The sequence below is a fragment of the Xenopus tropicalis genome, chromosome 5 (assembly GCF_000004195.4).
Source record: "Xenopus tropicalis strain Nigerian chromosome 5, UCB_Xtro_10.0, whole genome shotgun sequence".
NCBI lineage: Eukaryota > Metazoa > Chordata > Amphibia > Anura > Pipidae > Xenopus > Xenopus tropicalis.
Window position 1 is genome coordinate 64,489,622 of NC_030681.2, and position 11,809 is coordinate 64,501,430.

Genomic DNA, 11,809 nt, shown 5'->3' on the forward strand with positions numbered 1-11,809 from the left:
CTTTCTGTGATTTTGCAGAAAAATTCCAGAGAAATTAAAAGGATGCTGTCATGATTTTATTGTGTACTTTTTATTTCTAAATAACACTGTTTACATATGAAATAAATCACCATTAAAAATTGTGTTCAAACAAATGTATTTTTTTTCAGTTGTAATATTGGTGTGTAGGTGTGTAGGCAGCCATCTCAGCGCATTGTACCTGAGTCTGAGCTTTCAGGAGCCAGTGCTACACATTAGAACTGCTTTCAGGTAACCTATTATTTCTCCCACTCCCACATAACTGGAGGAGTCCCAAGTTGGACTTGGTTTTTTTTACTATTGAGTGCTGTTATAAAATATCTACTATGGTAGTTAAGTAGCTGCTATCTTGGTACCTCCCTGTTCTTCTACTGATCAGCTACTGGGGGAGGGGAGGGGAGGGGGGGAATTGGAGGAGTGATATCACTCCAACTTGCAGCACAGCAGTAAAGACTGGCTGAAGTCTAGCAGAGTAAAAGTCACATGGGTGTGGTACCCTTGGAAATGAATGCATTTCTAAATCAAATGTTAAAAAAATCTGCACTTTTAAACAAGAAGAGCTGGAGAAGCTCTGTTAACCGATTTAAAAAAACAAAAAACAAACATGTTTTTCTACAACAGAATTATTTTATTGTTCATATGTTTACGCTCTGCGCTAGCTATGCTGCTGCAGACAGTGAATTTTTTAAAAGGAAGAGTCCTGTAGATAGCCATGCACCAGGCAGCTCAGTAAAGGAATGCTGCAATACTCGATTTAAAAACGGAATGTTGACATTATAGCCGCCTGCAGCACTATATTGAGTACAAGGTAGGAGAAAGAAGACATTTAAGTGAATAAAAATTCGCTAAGCTAAGCAGAAGCATTGGCGTACTCTTTCCACTAGATGGAGTTCCAGTTTTGGATAATCCGCATGAGAACACATCCAAGTAACAGAGACTTTCTATCGCGAGATAATTGTGGGGCCATTCTTTAGGCCGTTCTTTACGGAATGGAACAAACCATAAAACTGAGGGGTGGCTAATTTTTGATCTGCTAAATTTAACCGGAATTCATTGGTTGTATAACCTACCAAGTAATTGGGGCAGCGAGTATATAATTTAAATAGCGCTATTCATTTTATTCTATATGCCAGAAATAGTTTTGTACGCTCTATAGATACCATATAAATACTATAGATATGTAATACCGCGCTAAATGTTTGTGGCATGATCCAACGTGGCGGAGACAGCGTGGTTAGATGGGAGCCTCTGTTACTGATATTGTGTGACAGCTCTGCTTTTACGTGTTAGAATGGTAAGGAATCACGTGGCGACTTTTAAAAGAAGTATCACTGTTCTTTTTAAAAGCATTTTGTCCCTACGGCTTTTTATCATTAGCAGTTGTATCTTTATGTCATTGTTGACACCTTGTTTCCCTAGGAGCAGCCCATGTTTCTCCGTGCTAGTCCTTTATAATTCGTTTTAACTCTCTCGCTTTGCTAGCAGTATTTATGAAATGGTTGCGCAAGAGTACAGTGCGATATAAAATAGGGTTACCGCATAGTTTAGATATTGGCATAGTTTGTAGCGTTTTAACATTGATCGCTTTAATTATTTGCAGTTCTCGGTGCTATTGAATGAAAGAAACTGAAATTAACCCAAAGAGTAAGGTTGTTAGGCACAAGTAGTATTTAAGGATGGAGGACCCAAGTAGACCTCAAGCAATTTGCTTATTATGTATAGATTGCACTCGTGTGTATGGGTGTGTATAAGTATGTTTGTATATATATATATATATATATAATTTTTTTTTATTATGAAATTATTTTCAACCAGTAATAATCTCAGCAATTAGTTCTCCAAGTCACTAATTAATTAATTTAAGTTACTAACAAACTCTTTAAGTAAAAGTTTTATTTTCTTTTGTCAAGCATATGTAAATCTGTTCTATAAGGTGGTACTTTTTGTCCTTAGGGATTAAAAACCTTTTTTTTTCCCCATTACTGTACACATGAATATTTCCATTACTGTAGAACAGATAAGCTATGTCTTGTATAAAATAATGTTTGTTTTGGTATAGCCTCACCGAAAGAAGAAACCATTTATTAAAAAGAACAAAGCAGTCACTTTTCATCTGGTGCACAGGAGTCAGAGGGATCCATTGGCTGCTGATGAAACTGCTCCTCAGAGAGTCTTGTTACCTGCTGAAAAGGTGGGATATTAATTCTTTAAACTTTATTTAGCACTAATTGAGGCTTTGTGACATCTGCTTACAAAAGTATGTCTAAACAATTGATCAAGGGATCTTGCACATTTAGCAAACAAACTGTTCAGATGGCAGAAACACATTACAGCATAAGCAGCAGGAGACCAGTTATTATTAAAATAAGAAGTACTAGATTCAGGAACCGTTTTTCTCCTGGGACAGTCAGACTATTAACAAAGGATAAAATTGGGAAGTATTACCTTTCATTTGAAGTGCTGTCCTGAATACTAAATCCATGCAAAGATACATATCAAATAGATACATCTTCTTCTCTACTGTCCCACATAGGGATGCACCGAACCCACCCTGACTGATTCTGCCAAATCCCGAACCGAATCCTAATTAGCATATGCTAATCAGGACTGGGAAGGGTTAAAAAAAAAAAGCCCCCCTAAAATTTAGCCATTTTCGAATGCAAATTGGCATATGCTAATTTATGTTAATTCTGATTCGGTTCAGCCGGGACCGTGGATTCGGCCGAAACTAAATCCATCAAAAAAAGGCTGGATTCGGCCCATCCCTAGTCCCACACTTATTGGGTTAAGTTTGTATATAATGTTGTACCTACTACTGCAAATTTCTTGTAGAAAAAACAGTAAACTTGATTTGTAACTAGTAACAGAGTTATTGGCCTGGAATGCAGGTATCCCTTTCTATAAAATTTTAAATGCAAGACTTGGTTTGCAAAACAATTTCCAAACTTCTTGATCAATATTTCTTTAAGTGTTCATTTTATGTTGCCAGTTGGGTCACACAAACAAGTAGTTTAAATACCAGTTGCATGCCTGACCTTTTAACATAATTAGCAATCTTTGGGTGGCTATACAGAATTTTTTTTCTACAAAAGCCCTCAGGCTGCAGCAGGTGAAAGAGGGGGTAGTCCTCTTTGATGCCTACATACAATACAGAGGGCAGCATCAGATATAAATCTGGCACTAATATATATATATATATATATAATATATATATACGACACTCCGAAAGTTGCTACAATGTAGCTGCCCCTGTGCACGGAATACCGAATAGATACCTTGAAAAAGGTCCCAAAAGGGACCGAAACGTCGGTTGTAGGGATATATATATATATATATATATATATATATATATATATATATATAATATATATATAATATATATATAATATATATAAGAAAAAAGTGTCAGCACTCACAGGATTTAAATTATTTGAAAAAAATTACATTTTGTTGCAAAATATGAAAAAGGAACATTACAGACCGCAACTTTTCAGTCCCCCACAGGTACTTTCGTCTATATAAATATAGCCTCACTTACTGATTCTGATTTTCAAGTGATTGCACCAGCAGTGAGGCAAAATCTAGAAATCTAGTCAAAATTTAAATTTTAAAACATATTTTAGAATTCTATTCAATGGCTGCACCACTACCATTCTCTTTTGTAATCTGTTAGCATGCCCATATGATTCAGAAATCGTGTACTATAATAAATACATTTAAAGAAATATTCCCAAATATAATCTGGCCTCTGCTTTACAGACAGAAATCTCTATGCATCCCTGGATATTGTTTTTCCCAGAAAGCTAGTGGATAATGCTATAAATTACAGTTCACATTAGCTGGATAATTTTGCATTTCATATCTATGGGCTATCTTGTTTGAAGAACAGTGTATTGATTGAACCAATCATTTCAGAGTTATTTCATTTTCTAGACATGTCTGGCCTCTCTTGATTAAGTGCCGTGATAGATGGGGAGCTCCCCGATATGCCATCCCACCAGCTAGAATGTAAATAGTCAGTGGGATGGCATATGCGGAGCTGCCACGGCCCTAAAGAAGAACAGTGTACTAAAGTTAAGAACTACTGCTACAATGACTTATGCCTTTTTTCTTTTCCTATGCAGGTAGAAACAGAAAAAAGGAAAGAAGAACAGAGAAATTTTGGAGTCTTTTTTGACGATGACTATAATTACCTACAGCACCTCAAAGAAAGAGGCCCTTTAGAACTTGTTTCCTCTGAGACCAGCAAGTCAAAGAGTTGCGTTATCGTTGCTCGGGAGAGTGGCATAGAAGAGGAGCCTCATCGCTTTCCCGTATGGCATCTGTGCTATTAATTGCATTCATATGTTTATGGCAGCCAGAGTTGACATTGCATTTCAGATGCTGGTGCCTCTATAACAAACCTGGAGAATTAAAGTTTGCATACGATAAACCATGTGTGCATTAAAGGAGAAGAAAACACATAATTTTAAGGGTGTTATTGTGTTAGACACCTTTCACTTTATAATTGTGTAGTCCAGGGCTGGCACAGTGTCTCTTTTGTTATGAGGATTTTCACTAGATCTTTGTTTTTCTCTTTCTTTTTTCATTTTTGTATTTTAGTACCCATTCAGCACAGTCACCTCCTGTTTAATATGTCTTAAGACTGGTTGCAGGCATAATTTTGGTGACAATTACTGATTTTGTGTGCAGTTCACTAATACATTAATAATAGTTGATCCCTTTTTGCATCATTGGGCTGTGCGCACAGTACAATATATTCGGAACCCTATCATAAAATACCCTTTAGGGCTCTGGCACACGGGGAGATTAGTCGCCTTGCTTTCCTCTCAAGGCAACTTCCACAATTTCAGGGAAGTCGCGGCGCCGCGTATGCCATTGGCGCTTTACATTTTCATCAGTGGGATGGCATTTCGGGGAATCTCCCCGTGTGCCAGAGCCCTTAAGTTGGGATGTTTGTTAAGCTCACTACATAGAGGCACTTCTTCTCTCAGATTATCTTCAGTCTATTTATCAGCTCAGATAGATAAAAGGCATTGTTGTGTTCAGTTGCAAATGTTGTCAATGGTATCTGCCAATGAAATGTGAGCTCTAGCACTGACTTACAGTAATGTGTATTAATGTGGATGACTGTAATGACTGTTTTTGACTATTTTTACACATACTGTAGTAAATCTTTTAGCATAAATGTATTTAAAGTCTGTCTCTGTCTCTCTCTCTCTCTCTCTCTCTCTCTCTCTCATCTCTATTTAGGGTCCATCAATAAATTTGCCATCATCTGTGTTTGCATCTGAATTTGAGGAAGATGTTGGATTGTTAAATAAAGCAGCTCCTGTTCGAGGTAAGGTTGCTAACAGCAAAGTGATTGCCCCAAGTTTTAAGTTTCCTCCCCACATTTATTTTTGTTCTAAGTCCACTTCATAATAGTTGATGAGCTTTCAAGGCATAACCAAAAAACATACACCTAACCCTTAATTCTTTGACTTATGTCATGGAAAAAAAAAATTTTGCAGATACGAAATTCCCAAATTAACTGACAAAATCGGTGAGAATTGCCATTTTATGGCATATGCAGGTTACTGTGAACTAAGTTTCTTAGAAGCAATTAATAGTATTTTGTTTTACAGTTCCTTTTCCGGGAAAAGTATTACAAAAAGCTAAAAAGGAAGAGTTTAATTTGACTTAAGAGAGTTTATAGTTACAGGAACATAATGCTCCAAAACAGCCTGCATTTTTTAGTGATAAGCCTCTGTTAGTAGAGAGGACAGGGCACACTGGAAGGAGATTTCTAGAGTATTGTCCTTATATAAAAGAGCAACAAACCCCTGGTTCATCAAAACCCTACAAATCCCCTCAAGCGCAGTTACACCAACCTGTAGTTGATAAAGAGGAAGATGAAAAATTTGAAGCCATCTCCAATTTGCCTCAAGAGGAAACAAATTCCTTTCTGAGGCTATGAATCTTTTTTTTTTTTTTTACCTGAGAAGCTTATACCATCCTCTGAAACATTGCAAAAACTACATCTCATTGAACCATAAGTTTATAGCAGATGGTTTAGTTTAAATAAAATAATGGTTGACACATATTTGCTGTTGTTGGCCAGGCCAACATGTGCCCAATCAAGCAAGCCGATTAGCTTTTTGGTTTATTGCCTTTAGGTTTGTGTCTTGACCTGGATCCAGATATTGTAGCAGCTTTGGATGATGATTTTAATTTTGGCGATCCAGAGAATCAGCTGGATGATGACTTTATCTTACAGGCTAATGACCCTAATAGTGATGACCTCCGGAGGTACTCTAAACTTTATTCTCCTTAGTTATCTTTATTTTTGCCTTACATAGATGTATATTTACACAGCATATACATCTATACATTTCTTTACATGGTTGCAGATCATCCCATGAAAAAGATGATGATGACTGGGAGGATGTTGAGAGTGAAGAAAATGACTATGATTCAGATGGACTTGTTTCAGATGAGGATGATGATGAGGAGGGTAAAGGAGCCAGGAAAGAGTTTCTGTTTATGCAAGAGGAAACAAAAAGTCGTTTTACAGAATATTCCATGACATCTTCTGTTATTAGGAGAAATGAGCAACTAACCCTTCTTGATGAAAGGTTTGAAAAGGTTGGAAAATCATCTAACCAGTTACAGACATATTTTCAATGATGATAAGAAACAAATGTAGTTTAATAATTAGAAGCTTATGCTTAGTGAAAGCAGGACATTCTCCAACTATTCTAGGGTCCTAGATCTGATTTTTGGTTTATTAAAGTAGCTTTTTCTTTTTAACCTAGTTAGTCATATATATATATCATGACTCTCTTCTTCAAGAGAAGAACTAAATTTGTTTTCCAGGCTCAATGTTTTACCCATCTATTTGGCATCTACCAAGTGATAGCTACCAGAAGTGTAGGTAGCTACCACTTGGTATCTACCTATCTGCCAAATGGATGGGTAAAACAAATGTAGTTCTTCTAACAGCTACAGTGTATTTCCATTAATTTTTTACTTTCTTTAAAACAATGGAGGTGAATAATTTTATATTTTATCCTCAGTTTTATGAACAGTTTGATGATGATGAAATTGGAGCCTTGGATAACACAGAATTGGAAGGATTCATTCACTCAAACAGTGGTCGGTTGGAAGAAGTAATAAATGATTACCACAAGCAAAAAGCAAAAGAGTATGTTTTTGATTATTTTCTGTTCACTTACACCTTCAAAATAGATACTTTCATATATACTGTTGCAATACTATCTGATCTTGGGTAAAGTAAATGTTAATACAGTGGGGTCACTGGAGTCAAATGATTAATGGTGCGGTCTTGTCCACTGCATAAAAACACCTGCCAGGGGTACTTTTTTGAAGAGCGATGTCATGTTGGTTGGTTGGTTGGAGACCTTTATAAATCAACCCACATTTATGGACACTGTTTAGACTGGACTGTCATTTGGTTTTCTTTACTCCTTGGCCATCCAGCAGCTTTTAAGCCTGCTGTTTTGTTGCTATGCCCCTGGAACTGAAAATGAGATGTCTATAGCATTTATTTGCACTTTTGTACTGTCTATAAACTTGTATTTCCTACAACGTTTAGATTATAAGGTTAACATGGCAAGTTGTTTTTTCCATTTTGATAGTTAAAATATAGTTTTAATTGATATACATACTCCTTTTGCAGCTGCGTGAAACTGAAAAACCTGACACCTAGAGATGGCATGGATTCAGTAATTGAGGAAGATGAAGATAATAAAGAAGATATGCAAAATTTAGTTATTGAGGAGCCTAGAGAAAAATGGGACTGTGAATCTATTTTGAGTGAGTCTATAAAGAACTGAGGATATCGGACTTTAGTGCTCACCACTGATCACTAGAGAGTAATTTCCCAGCTATCATATTTACTTAAATGGGAAAGTGCATATTTTCTAAATAGGTAAAATTTCAACCACTGATTGGTAAACACACCATTACCTGAAAATTCTATACAAGTCAATAAAGAACAGTGAAATTTTCCTCTGGTAATTTGTTGCAAGCTCTATTTCACCCTTTTATATACTGGAGAAAAAGTAACAGAACATCACAGCGCCATACTTTGGTTAAAAGCTAGAATCTGTATTTAAGCAGAGTGAAAATTGTTCCTGTATATACAGGTATCGGACCCCTTATCCGGAAACCCATTATCCAGAAAGCTCCAAATTACGGAAAGCCTGTCTCCCATAGACTCCATTATAATCAAATAATTAGGATTTTTAAAATTGATTTCCTTTTTCTCTGTAATAATAAAACTGTACCTTGTATTTGATCTCAACTAAGATATAATTAATCCTTATTGGATGCAAAACAATCCTATTGGATTTAATTAATGTTTTATTGATTTTTTTAGTAGACTTAAGGTATGAAGATCCAAATTACGGAAAGACCCCTTATCCGGAATACCCTTGGTTCCGAGCATTCTGGATAACGGGTCCTATACCTGTACCGCAATACTAATCCCAGATAGGCGTATACCTTAAAAGCCCTTTAAATATTGGCGGATTGGAAATTATCTTATGGCAATTTATAGATCAGTGGCAAGAGTATGTGTACTGATCAAAATCATTTTAGCGTACATCTTGAACAATATGTCATATGTCACATTGAAATGTAATTAGGTTCTTTTCCTTTTTAAAGGTACATACTCTAATTTATACAATCATCCACAGATTATCAAGGATCCACCCAAGGTAAGAAAATGAACCTTGCTGTTTTTTAATTTTTATTAATGTTTAGCACAAAAATTATTTGTTATTAGTTTGGTGGTCACAATGATAATAGTGCCATACTGCTTCAGACAGGGCTCTTTCAAGCCTTGCAGTTGTATTTCTAGTCTCTCTCTGTGTGTAAATGTGTGTGAGCAATCACTTTAAGCAGTCTAGCAGCTTGATGTATTTATATGTGTAATTATTGTTCATTTATTTGGATCAGTGCTGTCCAACTGGCAGGCCGCATCTGGCCCATGCTGCCACCCCCATCTGTCTGGCTGCTGCGACTACTTACTTTAGTATAAACTTTAAATTGTATTAATACTGAGATTAACTGGCCCCTCTGCATTGTTCACACCTCTCCCTCAGACTCCAGGGAGAAACCCCTCAATGAGCGTGAACTTTCTCCATCAGTCTACTCTCTCGGCAGACCAGGTTGAGGTTTCCACGTCCTCGGATAAAAAAATCAAAAGGTTTATTCTGTCTGGGTACTGACCGTTCATTAGTATTTCCTGCGCATGACCAATTACAGTTCATTATCCAGGAGAAGTTGAACGCGCCTGAACACAAATTACTAAACTAAAAACAAAAATTGTACCCATTCTCCAAGGAAACCCTGGAAGAATGGACTGATACTCCTCTGGTAGACGCTCCAGTTTCCCAGCTTTTGAAGGCAACTGCCTTACCAGTACCCAAAGATGTTATATATTGATGCATGAAAAGGAACAACTTTTCTAAAACATATGACATGAAATGCAAGTGCATAAAATGCTGATACATAAGTTGCAAATCCCTAGACCTAGCTGAACACGGAAGAGATGTGTTACAGCTTAAGTATAGTTTCTGATTGTTGAATACATTTAGGCATAAACAGCAAGCTGAATTTTTCGAAAACTGCAAATTGTAATTTATTTCCTGCAGGCAAAATTAATACGGGTATCTGCAAAAACTGGTATTCCTCTGGATGTTCTTCCGGCAAGGGGACTCACTGCCAAGCAGGTTGAACAAATGGAAATGATAAACAATAGTGATCTTCCCAGAGTGTCAACACAGCTACGTCCCAAAGATGAATCAAAAGAAGAGCGCAAAGCTAGAAAACAAGCAATTAAAGAAGAACGCAAAGTAAGTAATATTTTGTTTGTAATTCTAACACATTTGCTATGTAAAAAAATGACCCTAAATAGAAAAGAATTGTTTTGTTCATAACTGAGCCTTTTTTCAAACCATCTAACTTTAATGTTATTACAGTAGGTGGTAGAGATTTGGATCATATACAACTGTGTTGAAATAATTAACTATGTCTTTATTAGTAAAATGTATTAGATGCATTATATGGGGGGGGGGTGCTTAGTACCTGTGCCCTGTGTACTTGGGCATTAAGTGTGTGTACAGCTCAGTTACAATTTTTAGTGTTGGTTACCAAGTGCTTACCTTTGGTAGGGTTCAGCACTGTTGCTTATACTACACTGAGGAGAAGAACATTAATACAGTGTATACATTTAAATAGGCAGAAGGGACTTCACTGTACTTAGAATAAACAAAATGTATTCCCTCTGAATTTCCTTGTGTGTATAACCCATGCAGAGAATGTCCTATTAATAACTGTTCTTTCTTTCTTCAGGAACGAAGAGTGGAAAAGAAATCCAATAAACTAGCCTTCAAAGTAGAAAAAGGCAGACAAGTAAAAGAGCAGCTTAACCTTAAACAGAATCTCCAAGGACTTAAGTTATCTTAACAAACTTATTAACTGGAGCTGCCCATTTATGCCAATGTGGAAAAGGAGGCTGATGCCAAATTACCATACCAACATGGACAACACAGTTTGTCTGGCCAGTGCTGCTAACAGACTGCTGGATCCTTTCAGCAGAAAACCATGTCATAAAAAGATACAAAACCAACTGCAAAGAAAAGAGTATTTTGAGCTTAATTTCCTATATAAATATATAACAGTACATTATTTGTATTAATATGGATATTGTGTATGTGAGCCTAGCTATTTATTGCTTTATGGGCAGTAACATCTATCAGACATGATCCAGTCACATGGATAAGTGAATAAATGTCCTTTACCAAATGTCTTTTTATATATTAAATATAATTTTGGTTTGGCTTCTGCTGGTATTTTATCTTAGTGTATGTCAAGAAATCTCAGTGTACATTTTAGGGGCAAGTTTATCAAAAGATCAGATGTCACCACAGAAAAATTCAACCAAAAATTCAACCACTTTCTATTTATATTATTTATTTATCAGTGGGTGAAAGTTAGAGTTCACTGTTTAATAAATAAGCTTTTAAAAATAGTAATGAATAGAAAGTGGGTGAGTTTTTCTGTTACCTCTGGTCTCACGTTTTGATAAATCTACCCCTTAGTTACATAGGGTTGAAAAAAGACCAGTGTCCATCAAGTTCAACCCATCCAAGTAAACCCAGCACACCTAACCCACACCTACCAATCTATACACTCACATACATAAACTATAAATACAACCACTAGTACTAACTGTAGATATTAGTATCACAATAGCCTTGGATATTCTGATTGATCAAGAACTCATCCAGGCCCCTCTTAAAGGCATTAACAGAATCTGCCATTACCACATAACTAGAAAGGGCATTCCACAACCTCACTGCCCTCACTGTGAAAAACCACCTACGCTGCTTCAAATGGAAGCTCCGTTCCTCTAATCTAAAGGGGTGACCTCTGGTGCGTTGATTGTTTTTATGGGAAAAAAGAACATCCTATAATCCTATAATCCCCTCTAATGTTAAACACTCAAAAGGTGTGTACCGGGCAGAGCAAGGGCAACTCTTAAGCTGGTGTGACAGGATTTGGTTGGGCATTTTGATGGATTTTGACTATACTACTTGACCACTTAGGTAGTTATGGCCAGTTGAAGCTGCATTCAGACCAGTGACCATGAGCTTGGTGTATCAAGGATATATTGGTGTTGAGTTATAGTCCTCCACTTTACTGAAGTAAAGAGGAGCCGCAGACTGAATAAGATCAAGGGCTATTGAGAGCCAGAAAAGTAAGTGAAAAAATGTCAAAC

The 11,809-nt window shown here is 36.5% G+C and overlaps 1 protein-coding gene across 1 annotated transcript; it reads left to right on the top strand.

Annotated features, from left to right (window-relative positions):
* Positions 1-1,002: 1,002 nt before the first annotated feature.
* On the top strand, positions 1,003-10,868 carry ltv1 (LTV1 ribosome biogenesis factor). The gene is made up of 11 exons (NM_001126650.1): positions 1,003-1,312; positions 2,078-2,209; positions 4,143-4,331; positions 5,272-5,359; positions 6,177-6,309; positions 6,411-6,645; positions 7,077-7,204; positions 7,700-7,836; positions 8,689-8,741; positions 9,681-9,881; positions 10,381-10,868. Exons 1-11 carry the CDS (start codon positions 1,310-1,312, stop codon positions 10,492-10,494), a joined length of 1,413 nt encoding a protein of 470 aa, NP_001120122.1. The 5' UTR covers positions 1,003-1,309; the 3' UTR covers positions 10,495-10,868.
* Positions 10,869-11,809: the final 941 nt, after the last annotated feature.

Bases quoted from the DNA above. Each gene is read 5' to 3' on its own strand.
- ltv1 (NM_001126650.1), top strand. The intron at 6,310-6,410 runs GTACTCTAAACT...ACATGGTTGCAG, and splicing joins AATAGTGATGACCTCCGGAG to ATCATCCCATGAAAAAGATG. The intron at 6,646-7,076 runs GTTGGAAAATCA...TTTTATCCTCAG, and splicing joins TTGATGAAAGGTTTGAAAAG to TTTTATGAACAGTTTGATGA.